Here is a 23,272-nt window from a genome sequence, read left to right on the forward strand (position 1 = left end):
AATAAAAGGATAATAGAGATTAAAATAAAATAATAAATTTGGGAATATAAAAATGTGAAAAAATTTCAAACCAAATGGAAAACCAAATACCATAAAAATTCTACAATATGAAAAATTATTATAATTACAAGAAATCTGTGACATTGATCACAAGAACACTCTCTCGAAATATTATACCACTCATATATTAGAGCTAATATTTAAAACTTAAGTGGAATTATTAAAAACCAAAGAGATATGCTCTTTCTATAATATTTGGAACTCATTATTTTCATAAAACCTTTCAAACGTGGGACAACAACTATTATATTATTTTGTCAAAAGTTCAACGATTGTTCCTATATAAATTAAAATAATCTAATGAAAACAAAAAACAAATAATTAAACCCTTGTAATATGAAAAAAAAAATGAGATGGATTATGTTTTCATTTTCTTAAGCTTTTATATTGCGAATATACCCATCAAATTTTAGTATTAGTAAATATAGCACAATACAAAAAAATGTATACATATAGTAGAATTTAAACTCGGCTCTCAGAGTCTATCAATAGTCTATAGGAGTGGTCATTCAAACCGCAAGAATCGAATCGTTTCTAAAAACTGAACCAAATCGAACCGAAAACTCAGTGAAACAAAAAAAGCGCAATTCGATCCGATTTGAAGAAAATTTGAAATTGAATTAATTCGATTCGGTTCGGTTTCAATTTCGAAAATCAAATTTTGAAACCAAACCGAACCGTTTTAAACTAATATATATATGATTTAAAGAACAAAACTGAATTTAAGATCAAATCGTTTTTTAATTGAGAAATATAACATAGATTTTTTAAAAGTACCAAAACTAAATTTAATATGCAGTTCGGTCGATTTCACATATTAGAAAATTCGATTCGATTCGATTCAATTTGAATCGAATGGAACCGTTTCCATCCCTAATAGATTATATTAGGGATAGATTTTATTATATTTATAGTTGATTAGTGTAAAGCGGTGCTGATTGCAATTACCATAATTCAAAATCATTTCTATCTAATTCCTTAATACCGAATAGAGCATTACGGTATCAACCACATGAATTTGCTTGGCTCGTATAACAAATTTATTAATTTAATTAATCGCCTAAAAGGCCTAAACCTACTTGGGAGACGTGAAGATAGTGTGGTATGAAAGATGTTGATTTGATGTTTTTAGGTAAATTTAATATTAAACTAATGAGACTTAGCTCTATAGTGGAACAATAACTTATGTAAAAATGTAATAAATTATTTAAAACACCCCACTGGTCATTGCTTTTAAGATGGAAAAAAAAGATGTGTACCTACTTAAAAGGTCATTTGGAGAATACGACTACATATTTTAACATATAGTTTAGTAATTCTAGGATATTATTGATTTAAAACATGATGCTTTGACATTTTTTTAGTACAAAGTTAACATAAAAAAAAAAGAAACAAAACTAAAAAATGGAAGAATTTCTATTCTGTCGAAATCGTCTAGAAACTTTTGATCTTCGACCATGAGGGGTAAGTTCACGCTCTAATGCATTTCATTTGGCATAAAAAGAAGATTTAATTATAAATTTACTCTATATATGATTTGATAATAACTGAGAAATCCTTATAATTTTAAAAGTTAGAATTCACTCCTTGTGATTTGATAAAACTCCATGAATAGTTTTTACGGTTTGATAAATTTCTCATACACGATTTAGAGACTATTTATGAGGGTTCTTATCATATCATATGTACTCAGTTTTAACTTTCTTAAAACTCTTGGAACCATGTTTACAATTTAACCTAACAAGAACCGAGAACAATTTTACATTTTTATTTTTCACAAATTGAATCAACCAATAACTGTATTTTGTTCATGATTTTATGTCAACAAGTTTCAAAGGACGAGGAAGACAACGTTTGCTCATGATGAAAAAAGACGATCATCAAAGGCTTTGATATACCTTTTTTAATAGCTGCCACTTAACCAAGCTCCACAGATTTGATGGGTTTTTTTAACATCTTAGGCTATTGCATAATTTCTCTTTGACAATTCTCAATAATGGATAATGTTCCCATGACATTCTATTTAGTCTAACACAATACTTTGGATGGAACAATTTAAACTTTTATCTTAACCAATTGAGTTATGAATGTTGAATATTATAATTCGTTTATGAATTCGATACCATTTGTTTTGGAGTTACGAGTTGTTAAAAAAAATTGGCACAAAAGGGAGAGAGACAGTTTGTTTAGAAAAAGAAACTTTTATTAATAATTTACGAGCACAAACATTTTTTTTAGAGAATACTCTCTAAAAATTCACCCATTCACTTTCATGGCTCACATATGGGGTCATACCTCCTATATGAGATCCTTGAAGTCCAAGTAAAAAGATCTATCTATGTATTTCTTGAATTCTAAAAATATTATAGATATTTATTAGATTATCCTTATCTAAAAGAATTTTTGGAATTCTTTAAATTTTCTGAACCTAAAAAAAGTCTAGGATACTTCAAGATTCTTACTTTGGTCACTTTTATGTTATTTTGGAGATACTTCAAGAATTTTTTAGATCAGTTAGTGTTGCTTTATATGTTAATATGAGTATAAAAAAAATTCCCCTTAAAATTAATAGATGCCCGATTGCATGTAATTCAACCAAATTTAAGTTGTAAAAGTAAATCCTCATTTGGTAATTCAAATTGATTTTTTTTTCATCATTAAAAAAAAAAAAAACAATAATAATCATAGGGAATGGGCTTCTTCCCCTAAAATGTGGACTCATCTAAAATCCAAAACTCAATGAATTTCACTTAAAAAAGGATTCCCTCAAACAAGAATACATCCAAATTTCCCTTTGTTCTTTCATATAAAGCATCCAAAATTTCCCAACTTGAGCAAAACTCAAAGAACTGATCAGATATATTTTATCAGCATTATTATCCTTAACATTTTCCTTCTCAAAAAGACTTTCCCTCTTTCAATTTTCTTCATTTCTTATTCATGAACAATTGCTTGGAAACTTTGACTTGGTTTCTATTTCTAGATCTCTTCTAGTTTTTCCCTTTTTTTAATGGAATTTTTTGTCACATTAACATCTTAAACAACAAAACCCTCGAATTAAAAAAGTGTTATTGATCATCTAATAGCCTTTTAACCCTTTTCATTAGTCAAAGTTTTGATTTTTAATTTTCATTTCAAATCAAATCATAACTGTTCTTCTCGTGGGGGAGAAGAATGAATATCCACGCAGTCTTAATCGGTGGTTGGGAATTTGGCTTGGTTATGTGCAGCACTTCCATGTCAGTAACGTCATCACCATGTTGAGTCAACTCGGCCCCAAATTCACCGAGTTCGATTTTTTTCTGGTAAACAAACAGGACTAATTGCAAATTTTCAATGCCATCTGTCCTTCAAAATCAGACAAAAAGGAATGTACTAATTCTTTATCTTCTTCTTCTTCGCAAAATTGCTCAAGAAGTGTCGTAGAAAATAGCGGTTGGTTTCTCTTCTCTCTTCTTCCTTCTTCCTTCTTCTTCCACTTTGACTCTCAGAAACTTAAGTGGGTTTTATTGCTCGACACTGGAAATTTCATTTTCTTACATAAAGTAGAGCTTAAGATTAACCCCCGTTGAAATCTTCATTTCTTAGTCCCTTTCTGAATGATTACGAAAAATATTCTCTCTGATTTTCAAAGGTTTTTTTTTTTTTTTTCTTTCTGTGGCTTTTCGTGTTCGTTCTCCACACATCCCTTTCTTTCTCTATAAAGACACGTATATTTAGTATATATGTGTTTTGTGTATTTTTGTTCTTTTTTTCTCATTTTAGTGTTGCAGAGACTTTTGGGTTGTTAGTATATTCCTGTATTTTCTCTAAACTAGTAAAGGGTGTTTTGCATTTTCGTTTTCGTTGAGTTTTTGTTGAAATTGTTTATTGAATTCTGAGAAATAAAAAAATGGGTTTCTTCAGTATCTGGCATTCGTAGGCAACTCATCGTGGATCTGGGATTTTAAAATACTCTTTGTTTCGCTATCCGTCTTCTTCTTTCGCTCTCTCTAAAAGCTGTTTGAGGAGGGTGTTTTATATCATATAAAGTTTCCCCCAAATAGAGATTTGAGTTGTTGAGTAGAAAATGCTTCTGCTCAACTTTTGAAAACTTGACCCTTCTGTGGTTATGGATCTGGAAAGTGGAGTTAGTGAAAAGGATGCCAAGGTAAGTTCTGTATATTCCATTACATGCATTTTTTAACTTCTCCCCTTTATTTCAATTCGTTTTTTGAGCGTTTTCGCTTGAAACCCATGTCGATTTCACTGTTTTTGTTATGTAGAAAGATTCATGGAAGACGATTTTGATGATGGCTTATCAGAGTCTTGGGGTTGTTTATGGAGAGTTGGGCACTTCGCCTCTTTATGTCTATAAGAACACTTTTGCTGAAGAGGATATCAATCATACCAAGAGCAACGACGAGATTTATGGGGTCCTGTCCTTTGTTTTCTGGACTCTCACCATTGTTCCTTTGCTCAAATATATATTTATTGTTCTTAAAGCCGATGATAATGGGGAGGGAGGGACATTTGCTCTGTATTCGTTACTGTGTCGACATGCCCGAGTTAGCTCATTGCCTAATACCCAGTTGGCTGATTCTGAACTCACTGAGTACAAGATGAATGTCCTTGGTCCACCATCTCAACAAAGTTTTGGATTCAAACTCAAATCAGCATTAGAAAAGCGTCGGGTTTTGCAAAAATTCTTGCTCGTTCTTGCTTTAATTGGGACTTGCATGGTGATAGGGGATGGCATCTTAACACCAGCTATTTCTGGTAATCATCTCTAACTTTCAGTATCACTGTTTCAATTTTTTTGTTTTGGGTTTCTTAAATTGGATGTTTGTTTGTCATTCATTTCTTATTTTAACTTCCTGTCAGTTCTTTCGGCGGTTTCTGGCCTTGAGCATACCATGGATAAAGAGCATCACCAATGTAAGAATGTACACTTGCTCATATTTAATTGGATTTTTACTTGTTTGTTTCTGAGGACTGGAAGTAGAAAAATCCAGAGAGGTGAGGGAGAGTGGGGAAAGTAAGAAGTGAATTTCCAATAACTGAAATCTACCAATTTTTGTCCTAACTGTTGGATATTGTTTAGAAATCTTGTTTTTGAGCATTCAACTTCACTTGTCTTCTTATGAATGAGAGGTCACTGTCCATAGCTTTAATATGTTATGCAATCATCACAAACAGTTGTCAACTATATTGATTGCTATGCTATACTTGGGAGACCATCTTGACAAGTCCTATCCCAAGTTGCAATCTATTGTATTGAATTGTTTACTGTGTGGGATAGGACTTAACATCCCACTACTTATATAACTGTTGGAGGGTAGTGTTTGAGAAGAGGGGAGCACTGTGGAGAAGGCTTAACTTTGGAAGTATGATTATTCTCTTTGAATAAGGAGTAGGGAAAAACCTTTATTGATGAAGGGAAAAAAAGTTTAGAAACTTGCAGTATAGGAATGAGGTTGAAAAATTAAGTACCGGTAGTACTATGCGAGCAACCTGGAGCTATTTGGGCTCTCTCTTTTGCTTAAAGGAGTTTTTGGCCTTTCTTGATGTGCCCATGGAAGACTAGAAAGAATGGCTTAATCCCTTTTAAGTATGCACCTTAGTTATAACTATAAGCATGGAAATCAAATTAGAAATCACTATTTTTGAGCCTATGTTATGATTATAGAAATAATAACATTTAATAATTATTTGATCCTGCAACCTGCTTTTATGATTTATGGTGGATGAGTATTCATTTTCTGTGGTACCTTATTTGCTGTCACAATAGTCTATTACTAACTACTTCCATAACTTCCAGAATCACACCCAGCTTCCACTCCATTATCCAAATGTACGGCATACGTAATGTCATTGCAAGTTATAATTAGTTGGGATACTAGGTTTTGTTTCTATTATGAGGAAAGATGCTAATCTATTGGACTATTGTTGAAAAGAGGGGGGGGGGGAGGTGTGGGAAGATGGCCCTTTGAATTTGCTCGACTATTTTGTTACTTTCTTATTTAACCAGTAACCCATCCCTTCAGTTTTGTATTATAATTACAAATATTAGATGCTGTCAGACTCGTCTCATGTTAATTGATGTTCCTGCAGATATAGTAATCCCGATTGCATGCATTGTGCTGATATGCTTGTTTGCTCTTCAACACTACGGAACGCACAGGATCGGCTTCTTGTTTGCTCCAATAGTGATAGTTTGGCTATTGTGTATTAGTGCCATTGGCCTGTACAATATTATTCACTGGAATCCGCGTGTTTATAGAGCAATTTCTCCTCGTTACATGTTCCAATTTCTTAAGAAAACCCAAAAAGGAGGTTGGATGTCACTTGGTGGAATCATGTTGTGCATTACTGGTAAATTTCACACATTTTATTTGGTTTATCATGTTGTGCCATTGCAAGCAAAGTCATTCACTCGTTAATCACACATGTTTATTTATATTTTTCTAGGTTCAGAGGCGATGTTTGCTGACCTTGGGCATTTTTCTCAGTTGTCAATTAAGGTACAATTTTGAATATTGGTCAATCTCTACTACTAGTTGGGACTTTTCTTATAAACCATACAATAATTCTTTCAGATAGTGTCTTTGATTTGATGACCCACTTTTGATTATGTGCTCTATTCTTCTTCTTGTTCACTGCATCAGTGATCAAGCTTGACTGATGGCGCCCTTGTACCCTTCTCAATTATATAGTGTGCCTCCATTATGTCTTGTATTGTTGGATAGTCCATAGGAGGATGTTTTGCCACCATTCTTGCTTTAAACTAGACAGTTCTCTCTTATGGTAGAGCATAAGTTCAAGGCAAATATGTCTAATTTCTCCAAATCCTTTCTTCTTTAAATATCTATCTCATGCATCCCATTGTTAACTTGCTTGTTCGGTCAATGTGTTGATTGGTGAGAGGGAGAAGTTCCTCCAATCACCTTTCTTTATCTGTTTAATGAATTCCTTTCATACGTGTTATTCATGTAACTGTTCCGTATTTATTTATCACATTTGCAAATTGTTACCTACTGCATTTCAGCCCATTTGTCTTAATTTCTGTGTTTAAAGCAATTCTCTCGGGTGGACTTGCTCCCATAAATCGGAGAGATGCTTCTTACAAGAGCTTTCCCTATATTAAGACACATGCAGTTTTTCCTGGTCATACATTTTATGCATCTTCCTTTTTGAATTCTATAACATGAAATCTTGTTCTTCTGACTGAGATTAGTGATAACCCATCATTTACTAACATCCTTTATAATACCCTGCATATTTGAAAATTGATGTTTGACATTGACTTCGATAATTTGTGCTTGCTAAAGTCGGTATAGTGTCACTAATCTTAGTGTTCGTGTTCTGGTTTTCTGAAGTGTTCCTTGTTCATCTCTATTCTCAACTATTTTCTAACTTCTGTCATCTTAAAACCCTTGCAGATTGCTTTCACTTTTATGGTTTATCCGTCTCTCCTCCTAGCATACATGGGGCAAGCTGCCTATCTGTCTCAACATCATCCCTCTCCAAATGAACATCCAATAGGGTTTTATGTCTCTGTTCCTGGTAGGTCTTAAGAATGGTTTCCACGAGAAGGTTATCTCAGATATATTAATGATTTGGAGATAGTTGGCTGATTGAATGTTGTTTTCTATTTCCAGATATATTGAAGTGGCCTGTCCTTATAATTGCTGTGCTTGCAGCAGTAGTAGGAAGCCAGGCTATAATCACTGGAACTTTCTCGATTATAAAGCAGTGCTCTGCCTTGGGTTGCTTTCCTCGAGTCAAAATTATTCATACGTCCTCGAAAGTTCACGGTCAGATCTATATCCCAGAGGTCAATTGGATCTTGATGCTGTTGTGCTTGGCTGTTACCTTGGGTTTCAGAGACACAAAGCGGTTGGGCCATGCCTCAGGTATGATTCTATTTCTGGTTATAGACCTGTTAAAGGAATCAGCTGTACTGCATACAAAACGTCGAGCTAAAACTCTTCTTTCAAAACGTTGTCTTCAGGTTTGGCAGTGATAACTGTTATGCTTGTTACTACATGCTTGATGTCGCTCGTTATTGTCCTGTGCTGGCACCGAAGTGTATTTCTTGCAATAGGCTTCATCTTCTTCTTTGGCACCATTGAATCTCTCTACTTCTCAGCTTCTCTTATAAAATTTCTTGAAGGAGCGTGGGTTCCCATCGCAATTTCTTTTGTATTCCTGATTGTTATGTATGTCTGGCACTATGGTACTCTTAAGAAGTTTGAATTTGACATCCAAAACAAGGTTACTATTAATTGGCTACTTAGTTTGGGTCGCAGCCTAGGCATTGTAAGAGTCCGTGGGATTGGCGTCATACAGACGGAGCTTGTTTCCGGAATCCCGGGTATCTTCACCCACTTTGTCACCAATATTCCCGCCTTCCATCAAGTTCTTGTTTTCCTTTGCATCAAATATGTCCCAGTGCCACATGTTAGACCGGAGGAACGGTTTCTAATTGGTCGTATTGGTACAAGTGAATACAGACTCTATCGGTGCATTGTGCGATATGGGTATCGAGATGTTCACAAAGACGATGTAGAGTTTGAGAATGATCTTATATGCAGCATAGCAGAGTTTATAAGATCAGGGACTGCAGAGTCTGGTGATTCTAAACAGGATTTTGATAAAGATGGTGAAAAGATGTCAGTCGTTGGGACATCTTCTACCCATGAAGATAGGATGATTCAGATGGCCGAGACCGATAACGATGAAGACTCTGAAGAACTGTACAGAGCTTCAGATACAAGGGAAATAAGGTCACCTGCTCCAATTCAATTGAGAAAAAGAGTACGCTTCATCGTACCTGAGAGCCCGAAAATCAACACTGATGCGATGGAAGAATTACGAGAGTTAATGGAAGCAAGAGAAGGAGGAGTAGCTTACATAGTAGGACGATCGCACATGAAAGCAAAACAAGGATCGAGCACGCTGAAAAGGGTGTCGATCAACTTCATTTATGAGTTCTTGAGGAAGAACAGCAGAGAAGCCGACTTCCCAGTAGGTTTATCACATTCATCATCAACCCTTGAGGTGGGTATGATGTATCTTGTTTAGTTTTGACCATAATACCAGATCTCTATGTACATAGATATGGGTATAGAAAGCTGTAATATCTGTAAAATAATGAAAAGGAAAAAAAAAATGCATAGAAAATTCAAGTGTGGATTTGAGAAAAATGAGAAAAATTGATCCTTTTGTTAATGAAATTTTTGTACTAACATAACTCAATTAACTGAATTTGTCTTTGATAAAGATGAGTATTAGTTACATTTATGTGTGTCAATTGTAACTAATGCTAGTCATTTCTTAATTAGAGTTGGGATTCAGAATTATTTGTTCTTTTTTTAGTAATCCAGCGATTTATTTGATTTAAAACATACTAATTGGCTAATTATTTCCCTCGTGCTTTCCACCAAATAGATTCTTCATTTGACTTGTTGTCTGGTCACAATTGAGAGAGTCAATGAGACGTTCTAACAACTAGGTTCGGTTTGATTTCGGGACTTATTAATTTAAGGGAATTTTAGCACCACCATATTATTGTTATATCATTTTATAAATGGATATAATTAAATCTAGCTTATTCATTATTAGTCGTTCTAATGTCACTTTGGATGTCTACACTATATTGACACAAAATATATATGTTCCATTATATCTTAATTTAATGTTTTTATGTTCTACCCTGTTCTATTTATAGTCAATTATTATATGACAGCTTCACCTCAAAACATGTGCTTTAAGTTTCTGTGCAAATTTTAGAAACGAAGAATCTAGAACCCATTTTGATAATGTTTTTTTTTTTTCTTTCTAATTCTTTTTTAATTTTTAATTTTATGTTTTAAAAGAAATCGAGTTGTATTTTATGTATGTATGTATGTTTAACGAAAATGAGTAATAGATAATATCACATAATTAATCTTTTCCTCTTTGCCTTTTCCTTATTCAATTTTTGTTTTTTTTGAAAATAAATCTTATTCAGGTTGTTTTAAATCTTAACTTCTATTCCATACGAGTTAAAAACTCCCTCTTTTTTTTCTTATCTATGTTAGATGATATGATATTAAATTAGCCTTCACTTTTTGGATAAATCGACGATTTAAGATGATTATCGGATCAGGTGGTCTAAGGAGATTTTGTGTTCAAACACCCTGATATATCAATTTTAAATTAAACAAAAATATGTAAGGGGTTGTCTTGAAGTGATTAAGTAGAAAGTTAAAATCATTTTTGTGATTTTTTAAATTACAATGAATCCATCAATTTTTAATAATTCAAAACTAATTTTGATAAAATGAAAATTGTATTTAAAAATGTAAAATTAAATTTTGAACTTGGATATTTAAAATTAAAAAAAAAAAAGAAAAAAAAGAGGAAGAAGAAGAAGAAGAAGAATATAGTTTATAAAGCTGGTGCCTGGTTGGTCACCATCCCGGTGGCTGGCCCATATTAGAGGTGGCGGACCGGCGGCCATACTTAAAATAATAATAATAATAGTAGATAAAAAAATAAAAAGATAAAAATAAAAATAATGCAATGAGCCAATTCAATTTAATTCATCTTGTTTCAGAAATAAATAAATAGACATCTAAATTATGCTTGTCCCTTCTCAATTGTACCCTTCATTCTTTTGCATCCTCACATTCTTTATTGCTTAAAATCAATACTTTTTCTGAGACACTGATTTTTTTAAGCAGAAATTCCTCCGAGTTTTAATGTCTTCTCCGTTAAAATACGTTAAAGCTAAGTTCACTTTAATTATAACCGATATCCAAACTTAATAGTAATTTATATGCAATTTTTTTTTTCAATGTCAAAATTTTGATCTCTCATCCATGTATTTATTCAATTAAAAAAAATCAATTGAATCATGTAATTGAATGATGAAAAGAAAATCAAATTTTATGATATCTAAAGAAAAAAAAATTAATATCATGTAAGTATCGTACTTTTTTTTTATATGTATTATAAATTTGTCTTTATAAATATTGGTAAACAATAATATTGATGGACTGCATTCTAATTTTAAAAATATATTAATGTGGCAAACAATAAAAAAAAAAAAATGATAGTATTGTAAATTTTGCCATCTCCAAATCGTATGTGAGTTAGACTTGAATTTACTTATATAATTTTTACCTATTTTAGTTAGATATTAACCATTAATTGATAACTTAAAACGACCAAAATCTTCTAATCCTTCCAATGGACCATTGCTCAAATATCGACATCCGTTTTCTTTTTTAAAAAAGACAATAAATCATCCACTTATTCATTTTGTTTTATATATAAAATCAACCACTTGAGAGTTTATTAAAATTCTTAATAATTAATACCGTTTTCGTTTTAGAAAAATAAAAAAATCATCCACTTTAGAGCTTTTAAAATTCTTAATTGATGCCTTTTTTACAAAAAGAAACCTAATCATTATTTACATTATTTTTTTTTAAAAAAAATAAAATTAATTAATAGCACATATTCAGCGTACGTTATTGTTTTTTGGCAAGCAATTGCCATTTTTTTTTAATTAAAAAACAGTTACAACTTTTTTTAAAAAAACAATTCAATAATTACATAACTAATTTTTTTTAGTAATTGTGATGAAAACAGACGTTTTTTTTTTTAAATAATAATAATAATAAACTGTAATGTTTGTATATAAACGGGACTCATGGATAACACTTCAATATACAAATTTTCTTTTTCTTTTTTTCCCCAATGGTTTATGTATTCACGTGTCCGAGACGATGTGAGGGTTGACGACCTCAAAAAAAAAGTTAATTTTATAAAAAAAATAAAATAGGAATTGCTACCCATCTTTTTTATGATGTGATTGATCACTGAAATAAAAATAAACATTTTTTTAATTAAAATTGAATAAAAATGGTATGCGAAAACTAGAGTTGAGTTCAGAAGTTGTTTGTGTATGAGAAAGGTGTTAGCACCCACAACCCCCTAGTTGAATTTTATATCTTTAAGAAATTATTTTTTTCTCGATAGATATATTAAAAAAAAAAAGTCCTATTTTACCCTATTACTCCGATATTTGAAGTAATGATCTCATAAAATAAGTCGGATAACAAAATCCATCAATTAGACTATTATAGAATTAAGTAAAAATTCCTTACTTCAAGAAATTGAGAAAATATTACCATTTCTTTAATCTTCCTAGGATAGCTTTTTTAATTAAGTAAGTTCTTTTTTTATTTTTAGAGAAACAACAATTAAATCCATTTTATCTTGAGTTCGAATTTTGGATTCTATGAACCCACACCACAAGAATCTATAAAAACAAGATTCCCACATGTTTCTAGATTCCATATTATGAATTTTTTTAAGGAAAATGGTCAATTAGAAAATTTTGATTAAGAAAAAACAATATATTAATTTTTTAAAGGTTAAAAAACACAAAAATGTAATCTAAATGAATTTGAAAGATTTTTAAAAGAAATATTTAAAAACTTAGAGAAATATTAATTAGAATCGAAATTAATTTCGATATGAACATTATATAAGCAAAAATATAATTAAAGAAACATAATAATGAATTAAATAAATATAACCGAGCATAGTAAAAATCTAATAAAAACGTATTGGAGATCGATCTCAGACTCCTAATGAATCGACTCCTCAGTTGAGAATTCTAGAAAATTAGACTCCTAAATTTTTTAGATTCCATCGTCAATTTTTTGTAAATGCAAATAAAGATTAAAGAGATGTTTGGGCAAGGACTATCCTAAGACTATAATAGCCATGTCTTGATATAGTAAATACTATTTCAAACTCCCAATTAGCTATCATCAACATTATTTTCAAAACCTCAATTTTCTACAATATTTACTATTTGCTACAATATTTACTATTTGCTACAGTTTTTACTATTTTACATTTATCATTTTAAAATTTGTTGCTACAGTGTGTACTATTTCCTCTCAAAACTAAAATAGTTTGTATCTCAAACACATACTATTATAATCCAGACTAAAATAATCTATACCCCAAACATAAACTATTATAACTTAATTATAATAACCTAGGATTATAATAACCAAGTTTATGACCCAAACGCCCCCTAAGAATATTATAACGATATCATTTAATTATAACATAAGCAATAGCATACTAAAATACTTCAAAAAATAAAATGATAAATATTACACCTAAAATAAGATAGATAAGTGTGTCTAAAAGAAATCAAGAAACATAGAATATAATATAAAAAGTAGACAATAATAATATTGGATTATTTTTAAATATAGCAAAACTTTAGATATTGATAAAATTGTATTCGTATATATATTATTGATAGTTCAAATTTTTTTTTATATCTTGTAAATATTTATAACAACATTTGAAATAATTTCTCAATAATATATATGATTATTATTATTTTTTTTAAAAAAAAGTGCTAACTGACGCAGACAACTCAAGTTTTTTTCAAAAAAAAGAATTAAACTTCCAACTAACCTTTTTATATATAATAATAATAATAAACAAATAAAATTAAACATATTTAATTGATCATTTTAAAGCTTTTATTTACCTATTTCTCTTTAAACTCTCTTTATTTTTTCCAATTTATTTTTTTTCTGTGCTTCTTCAACTCATATTATTTCTCCATTCTTTTTTAGCTTCAAACTTTCTCTTCTTTTCTTCAACAAGCTTCCTAAATTTTTTATCATAGCAAGAGCCCAACTTATTCTAAGATACGTTATTCTTCTTCTTCTTCTTCTTCTTCTTCTTCTTTTTTTGAAAACAAGAAGTTAAAAATGAAATATGTAATGAAGGAGATGATGAATAGAGAGGTAAAAAAAAACAATAAAGAAATGAATAAACCAAAAATAAAATAGATAATAATAGTAAATCTAACAAATGCATAAAGAAATAAGCATAGCATCATTAAAAAAAAATGTGATAGTTAGAAAATTTCTCTAATACCTTTTCTTTCAATCTATTTTTTAAGTCTCTAAGAAAGAAAAAGATGGCTAAAGGTTGAATCAAGAACATGAAAAGCCACCCCTTGTATGAGGTACGGATGGTTGAGACAATGCTCTATCAAATGCAATATCCAATTAAATTAGGGCTTTTGGTTCTTAGATTTTTTATTTTTTTGGGGAGATTTTTGGCTATATTTCGTGTGAACTCATTGATTTTACTCTCTATCTCTCTAGGGTTTTCTCTCTGTGTGGCTTTGTTTTTTTTTTCCTCCATGCTGTCTCTTAGGGTTTCTGTGTGGTTCCCCTCCTTTTGTTTTAAAAAAAATGGCTTTATAGCAAAAAATAATACTTCAAATGACTAAATCTTTTACGGGTTAATTTTAGCTTTGGGTACACCTCAAAAGTGTATGGAGCCTTTGGCAACCAAAGTAAAGTTCAAAAACTAACTCTTTTTAGTTTTTTTTTTCGATGAGCTTAGTTACTCTATCTAACTAATTTAGTTACTTTAAACAAATTTCACATAAAAAAAAAAAGTTAAAAAGTAATAAAACAAGTTTTTTTAAAGGTGGATAATCATAAAATTTAAAATTAGTAAAATTAAGACAATTAATCTAATAATTAAATTTATTTTAAATAAATTAGGACAAAGATAGGTGGCGACAATTTAGCCATTTGTCCGACGACATTTTTCAGAGTAAAAGTCTCACCTTTCCGTCGTTGAAATCCTATTCAAGAACAATTCATGTGCCAACGCCACCATCACAATTCACAAGCCAAGTGTGTTCATGGGAGTCGAGGTCCAAGAGATATTATTTCAGTACAGTGTGGGGATACCTTATGTCCAACATAGTAAATAGAGTTGCTATTTTTTTATTTTTTTTTATACATAAAATTGCAGAGATATTGCAATATTCTGTAGAGTGACAAATAGAAATATATCAAATAAATGGAGAGACCATGAACATGAAAAGAGAATATGAATCTCGTCAATACACAAAAAAGAGAAAAAAAAAATTATGTAAATAAGGAAGATGTTAGTGGTTTATCATTAGGTCTACAATCAAATCTCTTTTTGTACAAAATAGATTGTGTGACGACCCGACCTTTCGAGTACTTAAACAAGGGTCGTTACGACATAAAACACATTTCCATTCAAACATTTTAACCGTCTTGACCGTCATAACGTAAATACAGTGAAAACATAAATAACTATTGTAAAATGAAATATTAATTTAATAATAAATCCAAAAACCAAAACGTTTAGTTGAGATCCCACATTAAATTTTTAGTCCCAATTTATCAAAATAACGCTCAAATATTTCAAAATAATTTAATGAAAATTACCTGAAAATTTTGGAAAGTTACATTCTTCCCTCCTTAAGAAACTTTCGTCCTCGAAAGTTTTAAATCAAAACAAATATATACTAAATTCTTACCTTGACCTTTCGTCCCAACCATCTTCATCGACTGTGATAGAGAAGTTTCTCAATTTTCATGGCCCATGCATATTTCTTCTTTACACAAGCAATGCTTCCAAAATCACAAAACTAAAACAACCATATCCTTCTTCAACTTGGGGCTGATTCCGCACATCCCCTAACCATATGAGATACGCTATCATATTCAATCCATAATAGTTGATACATAGTCGCATGAATCTATCTTTCTTTCTTAATGAACAAAACCAATGTGCTCCAAGGAAAAAATTAAAACACTTTGCTAAATGGTTCTTGTACCAGTGGCTTAGGCCATTTCAACTCTGCTAGAATCCTTCTATGAGGAGACTTAAAGATAGAAGTTGCTCTCAACTCAAGTTCATTTCTATTGCTAGGGGTCTTTCTGGGAGATCTAATTTACTAAACCTTAACACTCGTATAGCTCGTTCCTTATTTGGAGCTAGAGTACTTTTCACCTTGAAATCAAATTGATGGCTTCATTGATTCTTTGTTCTAAATATTCGTGTCCACAATAAAAAATTTCTACACCTTGCTAATATCTTTCAACGACTTACCCTTTCTTTAACAAAGTCTTAACTCTTCCATTTTCATAGCTTCTAGTAATTATTGCTACTAAACATTTTCACCAAAACATTATTTTCTTCGTCTCCACTATAATCTGAAGAAGCTTGCTAAGCACTCCTCCAATGTGTGATTGTCTAGCTTAATCAAATTATCATGTTAAAACTAGCTCCAAGACCAATAACTTAGGTAAGATATCCATTCAACCAACAAATACTAAGATCCAAAGTTCCAAGTAGTAACGAGATTGTTCACACCAATTTCTAGAGGTTCGTAAACACATATACCCTATCTCAAAACACTAAACCAAACCTATGTCCTTAATCTCAAAACATTAATTCCCCTTACCTCCTCAAAACAACAAAACATTTCTCAAATGTTTTCATTTTCTCTCGGTCTTATCTTTTCCAAGACTAATAAAACCAAGATGCTCTTTTCCCCTTTCTGAGTGAAATCTATCTCTATCAAAACATTTGAATATTCGTAACACCTTCATGATCTACAATTCAATTCTTAAATTCCACCTTTAGCAAGATATCCTTTACAAGTTGGTATTGCTTTTAAATCCAAATACCTTTTCTTCTTCTTGGGTCAATTAATTAATCTTGGGCCTTTTCATTGCAACAAAACATAGTTCACACCCAAGTACCTTAAGAATAATTCAATCCAACAACTTGTTTTCTCCCATTTAAAGCCAATTATAACTTCAATCATCTTGGTCTTCCTTGACTAGTTCATCTTGTCTAGGTCTTATAAGGAGTTCCTCATACTATCGCTTTATGCTCCAACTAGTAATTCTTCTTCCTTTTAGGCACGTTACATGAAGAACTAAAACACGATACCTTACTTGGTCCACCAACTTCGATACCATTAAAGTGATCATGACCTATTAATTTTTTCAAATTTCTTTTGAAAAATTTTGACTCTAATTTTTAGTAATCTTTAATAGAACTAAAGTCTCTTCTTCACCTCTTTCTTATCTTATAAAACAATTTTAATCTCGTACCTACGAACGTGCGCCTTGTGATAAAGTTTCTTTTAACACCACCAATTTTATTCTCTCAATGCAAAACAAAATACTGTTCCTTAGTGAATTCCCAATTTGCCTACTTTATTCTATGGTTTTAATAAATACATCTTTTTCTTTCTTTCCAATCATAAGTTCATAACACTCCATAGTTTTATCAAGTTTCAATATCTTTTAACGGAAATATATGTTCATTTTAACCGTCATTCCATGAAATAAACTAGTGCCAGATGGCCTCATAATAATTTTCCTTTCCTTCCATAATATCAAAACAAAATAACCATCTCACACTAACTTCTTTCAGGTCATTAAACTAACAATAAAAGTCAATCAATACATAAACCTTAAACTTGAATGCTTTTAAACACATTGTTGAATTAGAAATTTCGGCGAATCACGAGCTCTGAAGATCAGACACTAAAGCTCTGAAGATCAGACACTAAAGCTCTGAAGATCAGAAGACATTAAAACTTTGAAGATTTAAGCTCCCAAGATTCAAGATTTAAGCTCTCAAGTGCTGAAGATCGAAGCTTCTCAATTTTCGAAGATTGAAGTTCTAAAATTTTGAAGAACTGAAGATCTGAACTATTTGAAGCTTTGAAGATTAGAAGATTTCAACAAGCTGATCGTATCTTCACAACCTACAAGCTGAAGATTCAATCTCCCCAAACACAAGGGCCAAGCTTAAGCCCACTTGTGAACTCTATAAATAGAGAAGTTTTCCTCATTTGAATGAGGTTAGCAATTTTATACTCTAGAGAGCTTATAGAGGATTCTTTACAATCAGAAGACTCCTTGACTCTTGAAGCTGACCACACCTGAAGACTAAAGTCCTTCGAAGATACAAGCATCCTGAAGATACAAGCATCCTGAAGACTGAAGTCCTTTGAAGATGCAAACATTCTGAAGACTGAAATCCTTTGAAGATACAAGCATTTATATATTTAGAGAGTCCAAAGAGAATTCATCAACAAGTAGAAGACTTCCAAGACTCTTAAAACTACACTCTTAGAAGATAGAAGACCCTTAAAGATTGAAGTCCTTCGGAGATACAAGTATTCTTCCAAGACTTCAACTCCACGATCATCACGCACTTCGCTTCCTCAAATCAAGTGTACGCATTCAACTGAGAGAGAATCAAAGGATCAAGTACTAGAGATCGAACCACATCGCATCAAATCAACTTCAACATCAACACCAACTTAAGTTCAACTCCACGAAACAAGTTTCTCCAGAAGCCTCGTGTGAACACTAATCCTTCAAGAAAATAAACAAGTCCAAAGACCAATCCTCCAAGAAGATCAACAAGCCTAAAGGTCGATCATCTAAGAAGATCATCAAGCCCAAAGGCCGATCATGCAAGAAGATCATCAAGCCCAAAGGCCGATCATCCAAGAAGATCAACAAGCCCAAGGCCGATCGTTCAAGAAGATCAACTAGCTTAAAGTTTATAGTTTATTTTGAAAGCATCAAAATACTGTGTATTAGAGATTGTACTCACTTTCCACAAAATTAATACAAATACAAAGTTCAAGTTCCACGAAATAAATTTCTCTTGAAATCTCGTGCGAACACACATCTTTCATAAAACATTCATTGATAGAACATACTTGACAAGGACGAAGGATCCGTGAATGGATTATAAGGGATACAAAACCAAGACTTATATCATAAGTCAGTCTACATAACCCAAAAGTTAGGCTCCAATACCAATTGTAACGACCCAACCTTTTGAGTACTTAAACAATGACCGTTATGACATAAAACACATTTTCATTCAAACATTTTGATGGTCATAACGTAAATACAATGAAAATATAAATAATCATTCTAAAGTGAAATATTAATTTAATAATAAATCTAATAACCAAAATATTTAGTTGGATCAAATTAAATTTGTAGTCTCAATTTATTAAAATAATATCTAAATATTTCAAGATAATTTAATGAAAATCACTTGAAAAATTCATAATGTTATTGAGTAAATGGAAAGACCATGTACATGCAAAGAGAATAAATATCACCAACAAACGTGAAAAAAAAAAATATGTAAACACAGAAGATGTTAGTGGTTTAATTTCTTATTAAATTAACAATCAAAACGTCTCCTCAATTTAATGGTTATAAAAAAGCAAGAAAACAATAGCGATCGATTTGGGAGCATCAAGGAGGAAATTTTTATAAAAACAAACTCGAGGCTTAATTCTCTCATTTTTTAGGGAAAAAAAAAAGTTTTGCTTAATTTTAGATTCGTTATTATCAAATTGGGAGTAGTAGTTCACTAATGGCTAAATAATTTAATGAATTGAACTATATAATTAAATAAAGATAAGAAATCAAAGCAAGATTAACAACACCAAACATCATTATTAATTAATATTAAATATTCAACCTTGTTAGTCATTATCGACCTTTTTGGTACTCCAAGTGCAAAAATAGTTTTTAGTTCTATTACATACCAACTACGGATTCTATAACCTTTTTTTTTTTTACTTCTCCCATTCTTTTTAATTTTTTTTTCCTTACTTTTGTTCTTTTTTATAACTCTTTGTTGGTGTAAGATTGAGCAATGAATTTTTATCCTTTTGTCAAAAATATTTTGTAAATCACATAACATTTACAAAATGAAGCCCCTCTTTCTTATGCCGTTTTGTTTTTGTTTTTGTTTTGACACCATCGAGATCTACATGAAGAAGATTCTTGAGTTGTTTTTATTTGTTTTTTAGATTGATTATTAGTAATGTCTATATGTATTCTATTAGTACGATAATTGTTGTGGTTGTTAAAAGTTGATTCATCAATTTAAGCATGAATATGAAAAGTCTTTATCCAAGTTATTAAATTTAATGTGAAACTAGTAGGATAATTTGATAAATTAGTTTCATAATGTGAAATTGATTGTTAGGTCTTTGTAAACTTTAATTTGATCAAACGGGTAGATCTCTAAAGTTTGAAAATATCTAATCGATAATTGAGTTTTTAAATTTGAATCGTCTAATGAGTCTTTGTCATATTTATATATACATTTTTTAATTTTTAATATTTATAGATATATTAAACATATAATATTTTGAAGATGTAGTCTTATAATTAATAATTAAAAAAAAGAGCTTTGTATATTAAAAACTCTTAATTTTAATTATTTAAAAAAAAAAGCTCTTAATTTTAATAACAATGAACACTCTCAAACTTTAAAGATCTAAATTCATCCCTTTAAGTTCTCATAATAAAAAAAAAGTTTTTGAACTTTCCGAATTTCTAATCCCGTTTGGTAATCATTTTGGCCTATTCTCCAACTTAGATTTGAATGGTAGAACTTAGAATTGTTGGGAATTGAGTAAGGAAAGAGGATGGTTTAGAGAGTAGTAAAACAGAAACCGATTTTCTGCTCCAACTCTTTGAAGTTCAACATGCATAATCAGTCTTAATCCCCAAATTTAAAGCTTTTATGTATCAAATACATGCAAGTACTAGGAGATTCGGCTCATTGACACATCAAAGAGCATTAAGAAGTGGTCTAGGTGTCTAATTTGTGTTGAATCCACCCAGCATTCAAAAAACTTAGAAATTTCCACAATCAAAATTGATTTAATTTAAAAAATTAATCAAATAAAAAAATTCAATTTCTAAAAATTGAATTTAAAATTGAAAAAATAATTTGATTTTAATTAATTAATTAATTAATAATTTAATATCAAATATTAAATTAATCAAACACCTAATTCATACATGAATCATATTTATGTGATTAATATTAAAATCATCATTTAAATATTATTAAACTCTCCAATTACATTTAATTTCAATAAATTAAATGTTAATTATATCGAATATAATTATCCAAACTTTAATTTGAAATTGAGCAATTCGAATTCAAATCTTAATTTAAAATTTGAACACTTCAAATTTAATTTCCAAATTGAATTTGAACGCTTTAAATTCACTCAATATACTAGTCCAAGATTTACGAGCTAATAGAGCGATCTTATGGACTTACAGATCATGAGCTCCAACGATTTAAGGTTAATTGGCTAAACCATTTAAATCGAATTAATTAATATTTGTTAATTATCGAGACACGCCACTATAGCTCAGTAGTTGCACTCTTCTCACTGTAGATATATTTCTGCCACTTGATTTGATCCAATCACTACAAGTCTCTCTCAGGCCAATGAGAGGGTGAAGCCTCTTGTTCAAGACTTGGATTTAATACTCAAAAGAACAACCTTCCTATTATCCCTAAGTCAGGTAGGTGTGAATTTCATCTTCCACCCTATATCCCCAGCTATTTGCTCGGTCTTATCCCTGAAATGAGAGGCTTATTGAGCCGACACTTTTGAGTTAATCCTCACCTATGCAAATCTAAGGATAATTCTGAATAAACAAGAGTTCATAGTAAACTCAGAATTAAGGTCAAGTTACCTAGGTCATCGATTTGAAACAGACAGTTTTAAACGGTAAACAACGTTATAAAGTAAGAGTGACTTATTTCTTGATCTGATCTTACGCAAACTTATTGCATAGGACGCCCCCGCTCCTCATTTACTACATGAACGAATCAGGATCACTTCGTTTATAGCATTTTACAACAAATTGTAACAACTACAAAGTGGCACCCAACTTATTCATGTATTATAGACCGTTTTGGCTATTTACTCAAACTTGATCCATCTAGAGTTGGCAACGAGGCGAGGATGCACTCCACATCCCCATCTCCGTGGGGATTTATAATCCCCATTCCCGCCCCATTCCCCTTTTTAGGGAGTCGGAGTCTGGGTCGAGAATCCCCGTTCGAGGATCGGGTCCTCGCGGGGAAAAATTCCATGTTTATATTTGTTTTAATTAATTATTTATTTATAATCAATTAAATTTTGGTATTTATATTCAAATTTTAAATATTTAAGATAACAAAATATTATTATTATTATTTTATTTATTTAAATTAATAATTTAAAACATTTTAGATTTAATAAAAAATTAGAAAAAAATTAAAAGAATAAAACAGTAACTAAGCTACTATTATTATATATATATATATATATATAGAAAAACCTAAAGATTTTATTATAGAAGAACCTAAACAACAAAATTTCCAATATTACAATCTTAAAGAGATAATTTCTCGCTTCGAACAAAAAACAAAACCAGTAACTATTCCCGACCTTCAAAGAGAAATAAGTACAATAAAGGAAAAAATTTCTAACATTAAAAAAGAAAATTCTCAAATAAAATTCGAACTATTATCATTTCAAACTCAACAAATAATTGATCAACATTCCACTGCTGAAAATTCTGAAAACATAGAAAAAATAGTACTCTATTATTGATCTTGTCATAAATAAGGAATACCATTTAACTTCCAAGGTTTTAATTCACTTAGGAGCAGATCAAAAATGTATGTTAGAAGGCTTAATATTTACCAGATACTTAGAAAATATCTCAGAAAAATTACATGGTGGCAATGGTCTACGATTAAAAATTCGTTACAAACTTTCAAATGCACATATCTACAATCAAGGATATTGTTTCAAAAATACCTTCATATTAATTAAAGACTTAGATGAAGAAATAATATTAGGAACTCCATTCCTATCCCAACTTTATCCATTCTTGGTAAATGAGAAAGGAATAAATTCAAAAATTTTAGATCAAAACATTACTTTCAAATTTGTAAATCCAATATCTACTAAATTAATAAATTCTATTCAAAATTCCTCAATATTTAAAACTATTAGTTCTATTAAAAGAAAGACACAACAAATACAATTTCTAAAAGAATAAATAAGTTATAAAATAATCGAAAAACAATTATATTACCTATTCAAAATCAAATTAATCACCTTAAAGAATTAATTGAAAAGATATATGTGCTACTATTCCTAATGCCTTTTGGGAAATAAAGCAACACATCGTTAGCCTACCATATATTGAAAATTTTCATGAATAAAAGATTCCTACAAAAACAAGGCTTATACAAATGAATGTTGAATTATTAAAACACTGCCATAAAGAAATTCAAAAACTTCTAAAAAAGGGACTTATACGACTTAGCAAATCACCTTGGAGTTGTGTTACTTTTTATGTAAAGAATCAAGCAGAAATTGAACAAGGAGTACCTCGTCTTGTAATCAATTACAAAACTCTATTCTAAAATAGATACGTTATCTCATACCAAACAAAAAAGATCTAATAAACCGAATACAAAATGTCTTAATCTT

The 23,272-nt window shown here is 30.6% G+C and overlaps 1 protein-coding gene across 1 annotated transcript; it reads left to right on the forward strand.

Annotated features, from left to right (window-relative positions):
* Window positions 1-3,311: 3,311 nt before the first annotated feature.
* Window positions 3,312-9,278, forward strand: LOC120081942 (potassium transporter 6-like). The gene is made up of 9 exons (XM_039037128.2): window positions 3,312-3,495; window positions 3,967-4,210; window positions 4,326-4,818; window positions 4,924-4,977; window positions 6,154-6,414; window positions 6,511-6,563; window positions 7,482-7,605; window positions 7,701-7,955; window positions 8,054-9,278. The coding sequence occupies exons 2-9, from the start codon at window positions 4,172-4,174 to the stop codon at window positions 9,124-9,126; spliced, it is 2,352 nt and encodes a 783-aa protein (XP_038893056.1). The 5' UTR covers window positions 3,312-3,495; window positions 3,967-4,171; the 3' UTR covers window positions 9,127-9,278.
* Window positions 9,279-23,272: the final 13,994 nt, after the last annotated feature.

This window comes from Benincasa hispida, chromosome 7 (genome assembly GCF_027475165.1).
Source record: "Benincasa hispida cultivar pf3 chromosome 7, pf3_genome.v1.1, whole genome shotgun sequence".
Lineage (NCBI taxonomy): Eukaryota > Viridiplantae > Streptophyta > Magnoliopsida > Cucurbitales > Cucurbitaceae > Benincasa > Benincasa hispida.